At 37.8% G+C, this 19210-nt stretch overlaps 2 protein-coding genes across 2 annotated transcripts; one reads left to right on the forward strand and one right to left on the reverse strand.

The window, feature by feature from the left end:
* Positions 1–354: 354 nt before the first annotated feature.
* On the forward strand, positions 355–2858 carry LOC146137403 (uncharacterized). Its single transcript, XM_083393227.1, has 2 exons — positions 355–474; positions 1408–2858. Exons 1-2 carry the CDS (start codon positions 434–436, stop codon positions 1781–1783), a joined length of 417 nt encoding a protein of 138 aa, XP_083249353.1. The 5' UTR covers positions 355–433; the 3' UTR covers positions 1784–2858.
* Positions 2859–4691: 1833 nt separating this feature from the next.
* On the reverse strand, positions 4692–8982 carry LOC146137404 (tetraspanin-18-like). The gene is made up of 5 exons (XM_083393226.1): positions 8828–8982; positions 7270–7464; positions 6340–6510; positions 5595–5747; positions 4692–4963 (listed from the first exon to the last, which is right to left on the reverse strand). The coding sequence occupies exons 1-5, from the start codon at positions 8885–8887 to the stop codon at positions 4901–4903; spliced, it is 642 nt and encodes a 213-aa protein (XP_083249352.1). The 5' UTR covers positions 8888–8982; the 3' UTR covers positions 4692–4900.
* Between the last annotated feature and the right edge of the window lie 10228 nt (positions 8983–19210).

A 19210-nucleotide genomic window follows, 5' to 3' on the forward strand; every position in this document is an offset into this window, starting at 1 on the left:
TCGACCCAGTTGTTTAGCGATCCATTAGCTATCTTACCGGAAAGTCCCAAACAACACATCCTGTCAAAAAGATCGTTTGTAATACTGCCACCAGTGGTAAAAATAAATAATGTCTGACCGCCGCTAGGGTAAAAAAATGCACCAGCTAGTATCTTTCGCGATTGGAGTTAAAAAAAATTAAAAAACAACTTTAATCCATTTTCGTTTAATTTTAATTGTAACTTTATTTTTCTTTTGCTTTTTTTGATAAAAGTCAGAGCCCAATTTGTGTAATGGAAACACAACATCTTGTTTTTTTAATGTACAAATCGTGTCAGTCAAATTGAAATATAACCAAGATACAACTGTTTAAAGGCTTTTTATAAATGCAACAAGCTAGTTTGATCTGAGTTTGGATTTTCAACATTCCAAAAGCCACAACTTTTACGTAAAAATGACCCGAAGACGACGAAAGAATCTTCAGTCGGCAACTACGTAAGTTAAAGTGAAAGTCTTTTTTTATATTATTGGCTCTTGATCGCACTTGTAGACTTCGCTAAACGTTAAGGCACTCAATGATTTTTTATATTAAACTGGTAATGAGTACGAGGTGCATTGCTTCCCAAACACTCCATCTCTTGAATTATGCATGATTAAAAATCACTTAAACACATTTACACCAGCGTATAGTTTTTACTTTAAACATCGAATTTTTAAATTTGTTGTGTTTAATTTTGAATCGGAAATATTAGATACGTTGCTAACTTATAAATTTTATTTTTCTTGTGGAGTTGTTTGAAAAACAAGAGCAACAAAACGGGAGTTCAATAACCGAAAGTACTGTACAGTTTTTTTTTACTGGCCGTAATCAAAATTAAAGTTTATTAACACTTTAGAAAAGTACATCAAAGGCCATCGCAGACTCATCTTATCTGTCATAAAGGCAGGCTAGGAAATAAACCAGGCTTCAGTGAGATTCGAACTCATGACCTCGGCTATACCGGGACCGTCGCTTTACCAACTGAGCTAACAGATTACCCGAATCAGTCGATCAATGATATGAGGAAGGTAGGTTTGAAAAACAACTAGTCTGCAGTGAGGTTCGAAATCACGACCTCCGGCCATACCGGGCCGTCGCTCTATAAACTGAGCTACACAGGCTCAAAGGGAAGTAAGTTACGAAACAACCATTGCACCGTTGCCTGCTGCATCCTATTTGTAAAACTAACCTGTGATAAGGTTCGAACTCACGACCTCCGGACATACAGAGACGGTTGATCTACCAACTGAGCTACACAGGCTCATAGAGGGACCAGTCGAGATCAACCATACGTCAATGATCACAGTTGTTGAACACATTTATGTGTGTGCATTTTTCACTTTAGAAAGGCAGTTTGCTTTTCTTATTTTATGTCTATTTGTTTCTAGAAGAAAGATAATGTCCCAATCGGAACTGGCTGGATATCTCAGTCAAGATATGCAGAGCAACCAGTTCGTGGATACGGGCGGCAAATCGACAAAACAGCAAGTCCAAGTAACATCGGATGTTCATAATCCAGTCAACTCAACTGCTAAAACCGACGACCAATCCAGGGTAATACCGCATTCTGGCAACCGCACTTCATCTAATAGCAAAGACGACAAGAACCCAACATCAGCCAATGAGAACAAACGGATTCGACTTAATGGAGAAAACGTTGGAACTATCTCGAATGTAAGTCACGAGATTATGATCCAAGCTTGCATCGCAAAACCTAGTTCGTCTATCGTCGAGGAAGCCTACAGATTGTTTGGGGTCTGGTAGACCAACTAATCATTAAATACAACGACAACCAAGTCGGTTGAGCACATAACTAAAACAGAGGTCGCCAAAATACGGCCTGTGGGATATTGACATCATTAAACATGCTTTAAAATATCGGATCTCAACCGATACCTAATGCCAAGTGGAAGTGTATGTACTCGTCCGATACCAATAGTGTGATATCGGTGCCGGGCCGATACAAACCTAACTTATACATTTTAGCCATGTCGATCCAGTGAAACGAATATGTTCTTTTAAATTTGTCGAAAAAAACGTACCCAAACATTGTAACGTAAAATCAAGTTTCGACGCAATACCTGGATCTTCTTGTCACTTTTCTGGAATGTCCGATTTGCGTAAAATCCTGTTTAAACTAGAGGATTTTCTTCAGTTATTTACTCTTGTGAACTAGGTTTCGTTTCTCCTCTTTCATAGACATATGAGCCGCATAGTTGTTGTATATGTATTCTATAGTTCTATACGGACAGTCGTGCTTTTTGCAATAATATCTTGCATCGGAATCGAAAAAGTGTAGGACTTCCTTACTTGTAACCGAGTCCCCTGGACATAGCCCACAATAATAAGTGAACTTAAGTTACCGTCTTCAAGTTAATTGGCTTGACTTAAGTCTTGTTGTCAAATGTAAAAAATAACTTGGGTTGATATAGATATAAAGTGTTCTCATTACTTCTTTTTTTTCAATTGGGGTTGTACTCAATTTTTGAAAGTAGCACAATTTGCTTGCTATGTATTGCGTTTTTGTATTTTTAGTAGATATATTGCTTATAAAGTGACGAGTTTATAAGTTTTAATAGTTTAACATTATAATTTGATGTCTATGGCTTGGAGCTGATTTAGGAAATATCAAGGTATAATTAGATTTGTCATAGCTGTCTTTGCAATTAGTCGAAGTATCCTTATGCTTTGGTTCAATCGAAAAAAGGGCCCTGGGAATGCAAATTTAATCAATACTGTTGAAAATGAATAAAGAAATACTCGAAGCGTTCAAAATGCTACCTACTTCTGTATGGGCTTTGATATTCTTTCTATGTCTTACTACAACCTCCAACCATTATGCTCCTTATTGATTTTACTTGGTTGATGCACAATTACTTTTGCTTAAATAGTAACGATCGACATTCCTGTCAATACAGATGCACAATAATTGATATTACGTCAAAGCAAAGACTTGCAGATTCTATTTAAAAAGCCAGATGGATGACAACTCAAATGTGAGGACTACTAATTTGAGTGGCTCATTTGACTAAAAAAATGTTTAGCTCAAACACTTTAAATTCGTAACTTTTAGTCATTTAATGAGCAAAGGTTGAATGAAGGTTTCGCGCATACAAAACCGGTTCAATTTAGTTTGTGAGAAACTTAAAACAAACCTTTAAGTTTGTGGCGTCGATTCTATGCTTACTCTATTAGCGCTGTGTGTAACCTGTGATACCAATACATTCAACTTTTAGCTTGTGATGCAGGAAGCCACTGTTTTGAAGTAAGGATGTGTATTGTGTAGTTACCTAATCATTTGCCAGCAAAAGTAAGCCACCCATGACCGATTACTTCATTTGCTTATTCATTAGGGGGGTACAAGTAGTGTTAAGTTCAATCACGAGACGTGCAAAGACCTGATAGGGTGCCTCCTAAATATTTTATTCGCAGCCGCATCAAAGTTTCATGAGCTCGCCCGAAGGAAAGAAACCAAGCGATGGAAAAAAACAGGTCATGAAAATTTCATGACCTGCTTAGTCGTGGATAGGGGTGACGTGTTGCAATTTTGCGGTGTATACAGTATGTAGGCAGTGGTTTAACAACACGCTATTTTGTCGTGTGGGTGTGTATGTATATAGATATAGGAATAGGTGCAATGTTGATGTACATTGTGTAGGTGTATGTCTGTGGACTTATACGATGCATTAAAAAGACTTGCTGCTACCAAATAAACTTGTTTTAGAACTGCGAATTGAACCGAAAACGGACTACGGTAATGCCTAATTCTAACGTCTTACACATGCTGCGTGTGGACTGTAGGATTTATCCCAAAAGAATTTTGTTAAAACCTAAAATAAAGGCAAATTGCACCTTTTCAACTGAATTTGTTTGATCACGCTGAACAACCATTAGCCAAGACCAAATCATATAAAAAATATTGCTTTTTAAACGATTTCTTCTGCAAGTAACATTCATTCTAAATCTTATCTGGTCAAAAAACAACTAAACCGGCGACTGAAGAAAGCAAACCAGCAGCAAACCTGACCAAGGCGGTCAAAGTACGAGAGAATGTTATATTAGATCAGAAACTACGGGGTGTACATGATGAAAGGTGGTTAAAAACACATACACAAAATCGGGCAGGAGTGAAAATGCAAAGAAAAACTTAGGGGTCAGAGTGCGTACATTTTCGTGGCTTTCAAGTGACAGGTAAATTAAAAGGACTGACCTTCGTCTTTTGTGCTAAATTGTAAATAACCAGTTTATTAGGCTCATAGTAGAGTGTCCACTATAGACAGACAGCTTTGGACTACTAATGGTAGGTTTTAGAAATGCGGCTTTGGGGATATATAAACACAAACAGAATACCATATTCCCACTTTCCTGTTATTTTTGGCATATACATTTATACAGTATATTGCGACTTAACATTTAGAACGCAAGACAGTTAATTGTGAGTAACCATTTTTTATAAATGTAGGAAAAGTTTCATCATCTCTAAGCATTGAGGTGGAATTATTTTCTTTCGTACCTACCGCGAGTTATTTAAGTTTCATAGGGAGAGACTAAATCAAAAACAAAGGGTTTAGTGTGAACAAACACACTGAAAATCAGTGATTCAAAATGAAACCAATCCACAGAAACATCAAAAAGTGAGACAATCTTTCAAAAGCTTCTGTGGGCTAAAACAGAACAGATTCGAAGAAATTTTTTTTTGTAGATTGCGCTTTTGTGAAGAGCTCTTCAAATGCGCAGCAAAAAAAATTGAGAAGAACTCCTTGTGTGTGATTTTGAAATGTTCACATTGCCGCAAATCCAGGAAAACGAAAGCAAAACACACATGCCGAGTTTTGAGTTTTTTATGTACAGTGCTGTTTGTTCGAGCGCATCTCGCCAAGTTTAGGCGTATCGTTCCTTTCCGGCGCCCTTGTACAGACAGCAAGCGAAGATCATGGCCATCAGCTAGAAAAACAAGATTCAATGTGTCACTGTTGTACCTAAAATCAGCAATTCGTATTACTTTTTGATTTGGATTCATAAAGCAACAACTTCCCTTTCTCATATTGGCATATTTTTTTATAATCCATTTTTAAAACAAAAGCTAGTAGTCCAATATAATGTCTTTGATGTGTAAACTTTATTTAAACAAAGACAGAACGACATCCTACCTAACGTTAGTTTATAGCGATAACATTTCACTTAGATTGCATTATTTTTGCCCATTTGAGTTTATTTGCAGGAAAGTTTATGAATATGCCAAGTACCAGGTCTTGAATTTATATTTTAATGAAGTAACTTAGCTTGAATTTAATAATAATCCTGCAGTGAAACAAAAAATGGAAAATAAAAGTTTTCGTCAATTTAAGCTCCTTTATAAAGTCGCTTTTCACAGGAAAAAATTATTAAAATTTCCACTACCTACAAGATTTTGTTCACAGTTTAACATAGTAAACGCGGTTATGACTTATTTTTGTAAATGACCCACGCATTCTACATTGACTGGCTTAAAAACAATGCGCAAGAGATAACCTTTTAAAGGTAAAATAGTAGACTCAAAGTAATCAAACAACACAAAAGTTAATCAACTACTCACCTCGACAAACAGAACAGCGATAGCTATTCCTCCAAGTACCCAGAAGTAGTTCTTCATCACACTCTCGCATCCGGTCAAATGAAGCCCACATGATGTTGTAGTCTTACCAAGGAGGACCCAGTCATTGGGTCCGTTCATTCCGCAGCATTGGAACTGGAAGATGTAAAAAGAAAGAAAAGTCTGAGGATTTTGTAGACTTGTGGGGGAACGTGTGTACCGTTTAGCATATGGGATTTTATGTTTGGCAGCCTTTTGTTTCGTTTCAAAAGTTTAAGATTCGAAACACTTATTGTAGGTTTTGTAAAAACTCTTATTGTAGGTTTTGTACAAAAGGGCGATTGTAAAATTACTCTATTGTTGTTCTGTTAAAAGTGTGCCGCGAAATAATTAAAAATTTTTAGTGTGCCGCGAGCCAAAAAAGTTGGGAACCACTGCTATAGGCACTCAAAATAAAAGTTACCCTCCAAAAGGTTTGTTACTTGGTATTTAAAACGATCACTATTCAGTATTTTAAACGCTCGTTACTATGTTACACGAAATGCTACATACTATAAATACAGTCACTAGCAGCTCGTTGCTCAAAATACTCCCCACCCAGCCCTTACATCTCTTTTAAACGCACATTATTTGTTACTTGGAATCCATGACAATATAGCAACTCGGTAATATCCTTAGCCACTCGGCACTCCCGTAGCTACTTAATTCTCGTTTACCAACACTCGCAACTCGTAGTACGCTTACTCACCCCAGTCTGAATCTCGTCCCAGGCGGCGGTCACTGTTTTTCCGACTTCAGTGTCTGTCCCATACTCGGCCATTGACTTCTGGAATAGATCCTTTGCGTTCGGGTAGTAGATGAAGGCCAGGATCGCTCCGACAATCTCCAGAAGGAAGATGACAAGAACAAGAGCAAAGAACTGGAGAAAAGAGGGAAAAATTGGCGATCGGTAAAATTTCCAGAACAACTAGTCTCACAAATCGACAATTCGGGATATAGCTTAATACCAAAATCAGGGTTACTTTGAATACTGCCTACACGGAAGTTTACTATTTAAAAACAAAAAGTTAGGAAACTACTAGTTGTTTCATCGACGTAGTGAGTTTTTTTTTTGAGTTTAAAATAAACAGATTTTAAATAACCAGTCTTTGGATTACGCACATCGACAATTTAGTATAGCTCAATATCCAAAATCAGGGTCACTGAATCCTGCCTAAAAGTTTACTATTTACATATCCAATAGAAAACAGGAATAGTAAAAAACAGCAATGTTAAGGAACTGCTAGTTGCCCCATTGACGTAGTGGGCTGTTTTAGGGGTTTAAGTAAAACAATTGTTAAATGACCAGTCTTTGGCCTACGCCAGTGGTCAGCAAACTGTGGGCCGCGGCCCAAATGTGTGTAGACGTAATTAGAAGCAGTTTAAGGTGCATGTTGTTTTCAGAACAACTTGATTGAAATAACAATACAACAACAAAACACTTTGGAGCTTAATAGTGGAAGGTTTTAATGAAACGTAGTAGAAATCAATGTTCATATCGAAGCAAATTAAATCAAAAGTTAAAAATGAAGAAACGTACAAAATGCGTTACCCACTTCTATATGGGCTTTGATATTGCCGCCACTTTTAGTAACAAAAAAGTCGTAAAAAGCGCCCTAAAATGCTTTTTAGCACTTACAGTGGCCAGCATGCAGCGGCTCTCTTTGATGGCTCCGCAGCATCCCAGGAATCCGACGATGAGCAGAAAGCATCCGACAGCAATGATAAGGTAAACTGCATTGAATATGGACGGGTCGCTGCTGATCAGCTGCTTGAAAGAGTCAGCACCAACTGTAACCCAGATGCCAACTCCCAGTAGAGCGGCGCCGCCCAACTGAAAAAAATGTGTTTTGTTAAGTCTTGTGAAATTACCATTTTGTCAAACCTAATTTGGCGTTGTTGGTTGTTATTTGATTAGCTCCCGTGAAAATGCATAAACTATAAACGTAAGACATGCGAAGACCATATTATGAAAGTGTGAGGCATTGTGAGCGTTCGTTCTTGTAGAACAACAAGCATTATTATCGACGTCATAACAGCCCATTGTTAGTGCAAACTGACGTCAGTCGCATTGTTTCCGACCATTATTGACGACATAATAAACGTAGAGCATTAATGAAGTGAAAAGCCTTTCTAAAAACCATGTACCAACTATAATGTATTATTCTTAACACTTTGTGTGGTTCTATTTTACCCACGTCTAAATGTATCACAATTACCGAACGTTGTAGCACGAGGAACATAAATATTAAATTAACTTTTAAATAGTTGAAATTGTTTCCACGTTCTCGTAAAACAAATGCATTATCTACGTCATAATGACCCGTGTAGTTGTAAAACGTATAATAAGTATGGACAAAAAGTCAGTTACGTATCCTCGTAAAACAAATTGCAATAATAATGTCTTAATTACTGATTCGCTGTCCTGTACATGACCGTTCGGACATTATAGAATTAAATACATTTACACAGGTAAGGACTATTCAGAAATTGCACGCCTTTCACCAATAACCCAGAATATTTATAACTTGCACACTTTTTAAAAAACAGCGACAAGGAATTAAACCAATGCTGCATTTTGGGGAGAAATTTAGTTTTTTCTTAACACTCGCAAAAACAGGCCACTTCAAAACGAAATGTGCTACTTTAACGTGTGTGGTCGTAGGCTTTATAAGTTTACCCTTATCCAAATCGCTAAGAAGTTTGTTTGCTTCGGTAATATAGCACTGCCACTACGAAAACAAACACATTGGCTTTTTAGGTTATTGCAACCCTCGTAGGCAAATTATTGATTTGGGAAATCAATACCATTACAATCTGCACAAATCACAGAAGAGATGTACGTTTAAAGGAAAATAATAAATATTTCGGGAAATAGATAAAATAAGGGGGGACAGATAAACAAAATAGTAAATTAGGAGACAGGATATATATGGGTACACTATGCACGGATCTGTAATGTATCTTAATAATGAATTATGAAGCCAAAAGGGTCGAGTAAATCGACATCAACTTGAATAAGACGTTTCGATACGAACTTGTATCATCTTCACTTGATGTGACCGAGACGTTAAGAATTCGTATCGAAACGTCTTAATCAAGATGTTTTCGTCTACTCGACCTTTTTGGCTTCGCAATTCATTATCAGGATATACATTTAACGAAACGGTTACCCATACGCTGTCAGGTGTACTTACGAAAATGAGCAGGTTGAAAAAGAACATGAGATACTTGCAGCAGGATAGTCCACCTTCCATTTTGTTCGTTGTGTTCACACAGGTTTTATGAAAAAATTCAATTCAATAGTAAAGTCTGGCAAGAGCAAATAAAGCGGTATTGTTAGGGTCTTTTCAAGGGGCTGGAGTAGGAACACACAACACACGTAAGCAGCAAGACAAGGCTGTCTTTTATTTGACGGTCGCACCCAATGCATTGTGCCTTCTGAGGGGAGAAAGCTTCCAAATCGTAATTGAATTTACACAAGACTTTACGACCCTTTTACCGTTTTACGGGTAAGCATCCAAGCGCCATACAAAATCGTTAAGCTATAGTGTTGAGGTTCCCCATTGCTGCATTACGTTTGCGTTGTTTATGTCTTGTAACGAAAAATCGTGTAGCGAAGAAACATTGTCAGTGCTTTAATACAATATGAGATTTTTATCGCACATTTTGTAAGTAAGTCGACATATAACTTAGAAGAACCGGTTTAAACTATTCTGAATGGCGTTTTACGCCACAAATTACAAGAATCAAATCAATTTTACTATTTTATTCGCCTATTTTTATACTAAAGGTAAAGCTTCTTCCGAACATTGCTGAAGTCGGTGTACACCTGAAAAGGCTAGGTTGAAAACCATTCTAAGGTTTTACCACACAAATATACAATACACTCTACAAAAACTGTTCTAAACGAGTAAAGCCTTGAAGGCAAACGGCATCCTAAAGCTAAGTGTTGCTTATAATGTAAAGCTTCAGTCATTCACCAGCAATACAGGATGTAGTTGCACGCACCTAACCTTTTAGCCTTAATCGTTGGACAACCCCTACAAACAGGATGCCACTCTTCACATAGCACTTGGCAATCGGATAGCACTATTTTTTCAAGCAGCACAAGCTACTGGTAAATAGCGTCGTAAAACAAATAACAAGCTAACGACCGTCATACTGCAAGCGTACTATTGCCTTTGATAGCATTTCGCTAAATTATACCAAACGAAATTGAAAATGCAAATTGCTCAGCTTTGAAATAAAAACGGTAAAAAACATTATTTTAAACATATCACGACTGGGTGCTGGTCTAGAATCCTCGTACTATTATTTAAACAGTACGAAACAAGCTGTCAGTTAAAATTACAAGAGAGGCAGAAATGTCTAAGATTTAATATAACATTAGTAATACTTGACCCACGAACCTCAACGCTAACTCTCAACCTAACCCGAATAATGTTAGCATATAAACCTCCGGACGAAAACGTGGTAAGATTCTAGAAGACTGTTTAGGAGTACATCTGGTTTACATGACTGTCAACACGTCTGCCGGTGATATTAAACAAAAAAGCTTAGAGCGAATTTCTGCCTAGGCGTAACAAAGAAGGTCTTAACGCTGATCATTAGAAATAGAAAACCATTTCTCCCTAAAACTGGTTATGGAGAATATCACGCTTAGATATTATACATTCGCTACTCAAGGCAGTGGGAAAATCACCAAAAGCTAAAATAAAACAGGCGCCACATTCAACGTCAGCGCACTTGGAAAACACACGCAAGATTAGCACACAGTTTACAAAGGCGAGATAACAGAACCCCCACATCATTATCACGTTGCATGTACACGGCTCTCATCACAATTGTACAGCAGGCTTTCTCCGACCAAGTTTTTTAGCACTTCAAAGTCAATTGTCACGTGACAGTGACTATGAAAAGAGGCGCGATTGTTAGACAGCTGTAATAAAGATTGTGACGTCATAGTGGTGCCTGTTGTCGACAGACAATATGTTTGTTCGAAAGCTGTAAAGAATCAAGCTACTCTTCTGAATCACTATCCTATCGAATGTCATTTTACTACTTTGCAGTAAATCGGTGAACATAAAATAGGAATGGTTGTGATGCATATAACTGTTGTAAATAGCAAAACACAACATTAAAATGGCCTATAGCGTATTTCAAATTTGGCATAGACTAATAAAGAGTCAATTGCTTAACACTGGGTTGACAACGTTCGCAAAGACTAGAAATTTTTCTTGAAATAATAAGTTACCTGGTCCTAGTAGCTATGTAAACTAATTTTCGGTAAAAGTTTACCTCAAAATAGGAAACAGCTTACGTCGAAGACGCTTGGGTTGAACGTAGGCCGAGTTATTTTCGTAAAAACGTGCCAGGCGTGCCTCCGTTGCGCCACGAAGTTAAGAGAACGGAAAGTTTTTTTTTGGCGAATATAAGTGAACGCGTCATACCCACGAGAAAATGCGTCAGGGCATTTAAAAATCGATGATTGATGTTACCTTGGGCAATTAACACATAAAGGTGCTTTGCCTTTGCGCCTTATATGCATATAGAGCGTAATACCCTTTAAACCTTATGTTTAAAGGCCAAATTAGCGTCACTTTGACTACTGTTCACAACCGAAGTTCACTTTTAACATATCCAATAGAAATGGAACAGGAATAGTAAAAAAACAAGGTTAAGGAAATAATAGTTGTCCAATCGAGGTGGTGCTATTTCAGGGGATAAAGTAACATAATTTTTACCAAATCGATGAAAAAAATTCTTACCGGAACATATATCGCTATTGTATTTTAGGCGCAAACATTTCAGTTGGGTCTCGACTGTCGTGTTCGCCATGTTGAAAATAACGTTTAGACAAAAAAACGGCTCCTATTGCTGTCATAACAAAAACCTTTACGAACGCAAGGCCAGTCAAGTGTTACTAGCAAAACGTTACACGATAGAACACAAACAAATTAAAAGGTTTATGTGGACCACTTAAATAATAGGAACACTGAAGACTTGTGTGAGCACTATTGTTAGGAATATAATAGTAATTCTTAGTTATGTGGGTTGTTCTTGGTATACTAGGCGGCTAAGAAGTTGAAGCACATAAAGCCAGTAACGAAATAAAGGCCATTGAAGCGTGACTATCAAAATGGTACACGATTTAACAAGCGAATTAAAATTCTTTGTAAAGCATTATGCATAGCACCCGAGAATCGCTGGTTTTTTGAAAAAAATCGAGTTAAACCTGTTTTAGTTGTTTATATTTACGCTGACATTTGCCGACGATCAAATTATATTTAGGGTGATTAAATGTATCTTCAATGCTTTTAGAAATCAAGTATGGCTGTATGCAGATTAAAGCTTTAGTGTAGATAAAACGGGGACTTTTAGCTATAGATAAAGAATAATCAGTGTAACACGTGATTCTACTGCAGAGGCCTTGTCAATTAGGTGAATGCCGCAACAGCATACACTACTTTGTCGCGGGCCGCATACTATCGGTAATGTGGCTGCTGCAACGCGAATATAACGTTATTACAAGAACCGGTGGACGGAGAGGTGGTCAGCAGCACCACAAAAAAGATTACATCGCTACATAGACAGCCCTTATGAAGTAACAGGCCTGGACCTTCCACGGCGACAGTGGGTTAATCTTAACCGCCTCCGCACTGGAGTCGGCTGTTTCGGAGCGTCGATGCTGAAGTGGGGCTTGACCGTCAATCCGACTTGCATATGTGGCGCCCAACACCAAACTGCGGACCACATCGTGGAGGAATGTACCACCCACCGCCCACCCCATGGGGAACGAGGCCTCAGAGACCTCGACAATGACACTCTGGAATGGCTCTCGTCAACAGAGCTCCGTGTTTGACACACGAAAGAAGAAGAGCGTTATTACAGAAAAATGAGCAATATCGTTAAATGAAAACAAACTTTTTAAAAGATCGCATTCCATCAAACTGACTACATACTATATTGTTAAAATAAAATCCACAACCCAAGTCCGCACTGATGTAAAATCAGTAATAAGACTGAAAAAATGGTATTTTTATTAATCCTAGAAGGTCTGGTCTGTAGTAATGCATCGCCGTAACATGGAATCCCGCCTAAACCGCAGCTTATTGATGAACTGAAAGCATGAGCTCGTTCATGGGTGTAAAATACCACGTCATCGACAATCACAGGCAAACAAGTACCACTTGATCCCAATTATGTAGTGGCCATTGCAGAATTTTGAAGTCGGGCGTTGCTAAAGACAAAACAGCCGGTTAAATTAGCCGTTTATCGCAAAACTCCTTATAACCATGCTTATACGGCCTTCATTGATTTCTAGAACACAACAACAAATACAACCTGATAAGCTTTTAAAATCTATTTTGGAGCTTTGAAAGTAACACGGTTTTAAACGGAACAGGCTGTATTTTTCAAGTGTCTATGTAACTCGGCATAAAGGTACTCACTTGAATTATGACTAGGCCAATGGGCGCCTCACAACACATAACCCTGAAATAAATTAAAGTGAAGCCGTCCGTAGCACTCACAATGAGATAATGATCTAAAAATATCAGTGTGGGTTGGCCGCCTAAACAAAGCCTTTTTTCGGGTAACACTAATTTACGGAATGATGAATGGTCGGAATGGTCGAAACGCTCACAGTATTATTATTAAATATAATAACACTTGACCCACCTTCACCCAAACGCTAACCCCCACCCTAACCCAAATATTGTGCGTTGGTTTAATAATTGTTTTAACGGGGTAACACTTGAATTAGTGAGCATTCCGACCATTCATCATTACGTTAATTAGTATTACCCCTTTCTTCCTTTTCAATCATAAACAGTAATAGGTGTATTTTTGATTAGCGATAAGGAATCTAATTAGGTTTCTACAGAAAAACGTCTCTCTCAAAATTATCAAAAAAGGTTTATCACACAATTTGTACAAACATGCAAAATGCAAACAGTTTTAATCCCTCGTTGTTGCTTAATCGAGAATAAATCTTTCACAAGCCTACCGTTCTATTCTTCAAATCTGAATGTTAAGTATGAGAAGAACGTTTTACAGACACTCGACAAATATTTGTTCATCAACTACTCACACCTATCTACTATTTGATTACACTTGTTTACTACTTTAGCATGTTTACTTTGGTTTCCATCCAAGAAGCAAATTTAACGCCATTGTTTAGTAGCAGCAAAATAACTTTACGCTAAACACAAAAGCTAGACATTGACTAGGTTTTGTAGAAGCAAAAATGCAGCAGAATTGGCGTAGTTCTCCAGTGACCGCAAGTTTACCGCATAGTACTACTGCTGCTGCTGGTAAGAAGACTGGGCTGCAAACCAAAGCCTGCTCGAAAGTTGTAAAAACCTCTTTAATCCGTTCGCCCCGTTGCTTTCAAAGCCCTTAAAAGCAAGAGCTTCACAATTGGCCTCGTACAAGCACAGCAGACCTTCAACGCTGCTTATTATGAAAGGCCCCGGGGCGTGACATTAAGCTCTCTTTCTCTGCTCTAGTACATCTCTTTTTAGCTCCTACGATTTTCCACAGTGCGTTTGCGAACGCTTTGAAATGCGTTTCACTCGCCTCAAAAGATATGTGAAACGCTCGTTACGAGTAGACGTCAATCTTTTAAAACAAGCTTCGGCTTCACAGTCACTTCATACCAAAACTAACTCCACCAGCACGGCAAATCTTAAAGAAATCTCCAAATGTCTAGTAGATTTTGAAAACAATTGGGAACAAATACGGAATGCACAACAAATCCAAAAACATCACCAGCCAGTTGTACAGCATATCTTTGCAAACCATGCTGGTCTGCACAGCATTTCGGCAACACTCCCAACTAGAACAGCAGTTGAACAGATTGCAAGAAATGGATTTTTCAACTGTACAGCACATTAAAAAAAAGCAGGAGAACTAGTACACATAAAGTCACGGTAATTCTAACCACTTAAATATCGGACGTATTTAGTTTTTTCCTGGTAAGAAAAGAAGCTGAAATTCCCAAAGGCAACACGAGTTTAACTTTGGGTAAAAGCAGCAAAACCAGTGCGCTAGGAATTTTAGCAGCCTACTTGCTGATTTAATCACACTCCTAAAGCACCCATGAGAAAGGCAGCAACATTCAGCCAAGTTGGCGCCTTTACAGGACTCTGCTGGGCTTTTGAAAGTGAAGATAATGCTTGGCGACACCTCGGTTAGGTCAAGTGGGTTCATAAGTTGTTAGAAATCAGTTGTGACGCTGAATATCTACTGAGATTCATCCACAACGTCATCTTAAAGTGCCTTTTCCAAATGAAAACATTTGTCACGTTTGTCGCAAAATTTTCGCAGCAGCTTTGATTCTGTTGTTAATGGCGCATTAGTCTTTCAGATTCAAATTACATTAAGACTATCGCATCGTTTGATGTACATTTCACCCCGTTTTACATACATTTTCACCCCGGATAAATACTTTTTCTATAGTCTTTAGCTAAACTAATAACGCTAAATGATCTTGCTGTAAATGGCGCATGGGCCTTTTAGTTTCAAATTACATTAACCTGATAGGCAGTACATTTTCACCCCGGCTAAATACCTTTTCTATAGCTAAACAAACAACGTTAAAGATACTATTATGTTCTATCACTACACGAAACACTTAACTACCCAGTATATTAAGTATTTACCCAGTATATTAAGTATGTGGTTATTTTAAACTTCAAAAAGAAAAAAGGAACATAATTCGTTTCGACTTGAGAGGCTTTGTTTATAAACATGCGTCCTCACTAAATAAGGCAAAAAAACGCCTCTGACAAAATTTTCCCGATTCTATCGTGTTCTATTGAGTGCGTCAATCAGTATCCCGCTGTTTTAAAACGAAAATTCCAGTTGATGTTACACAGCCAATGGTGTCACATGCCACAGGCGCAACGCTGCTTGACTTCACGCTCCACGGTCGACTGGCCTAAATAAGGAGCTTTTATCTAAAGTGTGTGACGTATTCGCCTACGTTCAGTGATTTACGCTCACGTGGTGAAACGATTGAAATCGTGACGACCATGTTCGGAAGACAATAGAATTATTCTCGTAGTATGACTACCGTCGCATAACAATACTAAAAATACATAAAAATAAACAGCATATAAAATTCATTAACAAAATGAAAACCCGATTGTACTTTTTTGTGCATAAGAAACACAATTGAAACTTTGAAATAAGAAAACACAATTGAAATAGCACTTTTATTTGTAATATTTCTCATTTCGGTTTTAATCCCTAAAGTCTCACGATCGCTTCCATTACACACCATTGAATATATTTACATATAGTTTATCATTTCTGTAGAGCCCAATGTTGACCAAATGTATTCCGAAATAACACTTAATGAACCGTTGTTGACAGACACAACCAAGTTTGGCCGTTCTATCCAACTTGTGTTTCCACTCTCATGGCTTAGAATCCTTTAACGCCAAAAGGAACTGGCATCAGGTCACGCAGAATAATTTAAACCCGCTCCAACCCTTGCATTGAATCAATGCAAACCCGCATGCCAGCTACAGATGTTTCCCAAACGCCAGTGACATGTTTTCACGCACAAAACCGATGACGTAAGGCTACTACAGCGATCGAGGTGAACTGGTTATAAAATATGCCGGAAGCAGCATCACGAACATCACATGCACATGTGAAGTTACGTCACTGGAGGATAAACTGTTGCAAAGCGATTGGTATTCTTTTTGTTAAACCGTTTTTAACCGCTGGTATCAAATAAAAAGAACGGCGCTGGTCTAAGAATCCTGCCACTATTTTTACAGTAACAAAACGAGTCTTTAAAAATAATAAACATAATAATAATAATACGCGACTCACCCAACTCAAATAATTTGGACTGATTCAACAATTTTAGATGGCTAGTTCATTACTGCACCTTAGTAAAAAAGTGAAAAGATTACAAACCAGCGCCAAAAAAGCAAATAAAATCATTCTTGAACAATCATTCAATCACGTTGGTTAGTTATCGTCTAGGGCAGTGGTTCAACCTTTTTTATCTTACGGACCGGTAAAATTTCAAAACAAATGTTGCGGACCAGTGGACCTTCAAAGATCAAAATCAACCCAAAATGCAAATATGACAAAAGTATGCAACTTAAAAGCAAAGAATGGAAACTTAAATTCAATGAGCAATTTGCTGCTGTCTCTTTGATATCATACGTGTTATACGTGGTTCTATTAAAGTTTTTCACATACAACTGGTCCTAAAATTTAAGACTTAACGATCTGTAGCCTACTTTTAAACAGTTGGACACAACACTTGCATTGTGTCTTGCGATAAAGTGCAAAGTAGACCATTAACTCTATGTTACGTCACAATATTGCAAATTACGAAGCTGGCGAAGTTCTAAATTTGATGGACAAGCCTTCAGCATCATGCATTTTGTCCTTGAGATTTAAGATTGTAATATATTTAGCGGACCGGCAGGAAAGTTGACGCGGACCGGCACCGGCGGTTGAGAACCACTGGTCTAGGGATTAATTGCGTTTTTGTACTCTGGTATAGTAAAGATTAATTTTATTTTTTACTACTGCAAGCCACTTTACATACGCATTTTTCAAAGCGCATCTCTAAATTCAGTAAGATGACTGCACCAATCATGTGGGTCTCCTGTTTAGGACAGTGAAACTATTTTAGCTTGCTTTTACAAAACAATAACGTCATAACTTTGCAATCGCCCTTATTGGGCGGCAGACCAATCGGTAAACAACATGTTATTGTCATTTTTTAGATAGTAATGTTTGTTTACGCTTTACATGACTATCTGCATTACAAATAAGTTATTTTCCAGCATTGCATAAAGTTCCGCGGCACAATAGTCTGTCGCGCGTTTACTTCAAAAAGCGCAATGATGTCTTTAGTTAGGTTTGCTCATCATTGTCATTTCGGCGAAATAATTTTTTTTATTTATTTTATTTTTTTAAACACATGTTTACCACAATTTACTTTCACATATCGTACGAAAATACAATTTTGTGGCGTGGGATTTGTATAGCATAAACATGTACATCAAACAACATAACTTCGACTATTTTGTTAACATTCATTATACCTTTCCAAAATCACCTGCTTGCTTATTCACACTGGTCGCATTTGCTTGTCTAAACTCTAAACTACAGAGACCAATATTAGCAGCGGAAACGATTACAGGTGCAGCACCAACGCAAAGGCAACTCTTACAAGTTGCAACTGGTAAACTAAACTTGTCAAATTCCTTTTGTTTCTGCATATCCGTCCTTGTTCAAACAATTAAAAAAGTATTGTTTTTTCCAGTGTTGTAAACAAGTCATTATAAAATTATTTAAAGTTCATCTGGAATAACAAAACGTGTCCCCCAAAATAATTTCACAATTCAACTCTTCGCATGTTTAAGAATAGAAGCAATGGAACAGCATTTGTAAATTCAACTCAAAACAACTGACAATACTGTAGACCTGTCACTTCGCCAGACGCAGAAACGCAAACCTTTCAGCTGTCAAAAAAATCTGCAGTAGCAGGCCCAACTCGACTTGCATAGGAAACGCATACCAGGCCCTTAATGAGCACCGGGGAATAGATGTCGCACCAAACTGCCTTGCTATTAGCGCAGGGGGCTTCTGCTGAATGCCAGCAGGTCCCACGAGAGTAGATTGCCATCAATTGATCTGCGGGCGGGAAAGAGCCTCGTAGTAGAAGACTGGCTCTACGCTTCACGCATGGCTAAAGGTGGCGTGATGCAGAAAACTGGGCGAGGCTAGGCTACTTGGATTTCGTCAAGCAAATGGTTTTAAGCATTCTTTGGGAGTTCAGCCTTTTTGTAGCGCGACGCGAATTACAAAAAAATTAGTAAAATTTGCCTTTTTTCAAAAAAAAGGGTGATTGACACACTTCTTTCAAGGGTTAACTATCGCCAACATTTTTTAAGCAAGAAGTCCACTGAAATGTAAAACTGTTAATTTTAAACTGAACTTTAAAAACAACAGCACATAGACTTTGCAGTTTTGTGTGGAAATTTGCACATTCACTTCTATATAATAAATGGTTTCACCATCACTTTTAGTTTAAAACCTAGGGCTGGTTAGTTTAGTTTCACCTTTTTATATACACGAAATTTTCAATGAAAAACATAGCAACTACAGGACAACAAACACATTCGGAAATAGTGTTTCGTGGACCGTTATTATGTTAGACAAAAAGCGACTATTTTTTGTTAGGCTTTTTGGAAAAAATTGTAAGATATTTCCCACTATACAGCAGTGCAATTAATATCACTTAGAATAAAGGGGAACATTATCGATTTTTTACGACTGATAGGTAAACGAAATAAAGGATGGCCAAATATTCCCAAGGCAGGAAAGATAATTGGCTTCCAAATGACGTTTAGCTTTGTGGATAGGCTGGCCTAGCGAAATCATCAATATTTCATTACTTCCCGAAGCAAACATAACAAAACATTACCAAAAACGTTGGACGGTAAAGAATAAATGACGCATTTCGCAAAGGGTTACTTTATACAAAGCTTTTACAAATATATTTTAAAACTTTGCCCGGTTTCGAATAAAGTAAA

Source organism: Ascidiella aspersa, chromosome 7 (assembly GCF_963924565.1).
Source record: "Ascidiella aspersa chromosome 7, kaAscAspe10.2, whole genome shotgun sequence".
NCBI lineage: Eukaryota > Metazoa > Chordata > Ascidiacea > Phlebobranchia > Ascidiidae > Ascidiella > Ascidiella aspersa.

Bases quoted from the DNA above. Each gene is read 5' to 3' on its own strand.
- LOC146137403 (XM_083393227.1), top strand. From the start codon at position 434: ATGACCCGAAGACGACGAAAGAATCTTCAGTCGGCAACTAC. The intron at 475-1,407 runs GTAAGTTAAAGT...ATTTGTTTCTAG, and splicing joins AATCTTCAGTCGGCAACTAC to AAGAAAGATAATGTCCCAAT.
- LOC146137404 (XM_083393226.1), bottom strand. From the start codon at position 8,887: ATGGAAGGTGGACTATCCTGCTGCAAGTATCTCATGTTCTTTTTCAAC. The intron at 6,511-7,269 runs GTAAGTGCTAAA...TCTTTTCTCCAG, and splicing joins GCCGCTGCATGCTGGCCACT to TTCTTTGCTCTTGTTCTTGT. The intron at 4,964-5,594 runs GTGAGTAGTTGA...TTGTTTTTCTAG, and splicing joins TCGCTGTTCTGTTTGTCGAG to CTGATGGCCATGATCTTCGC.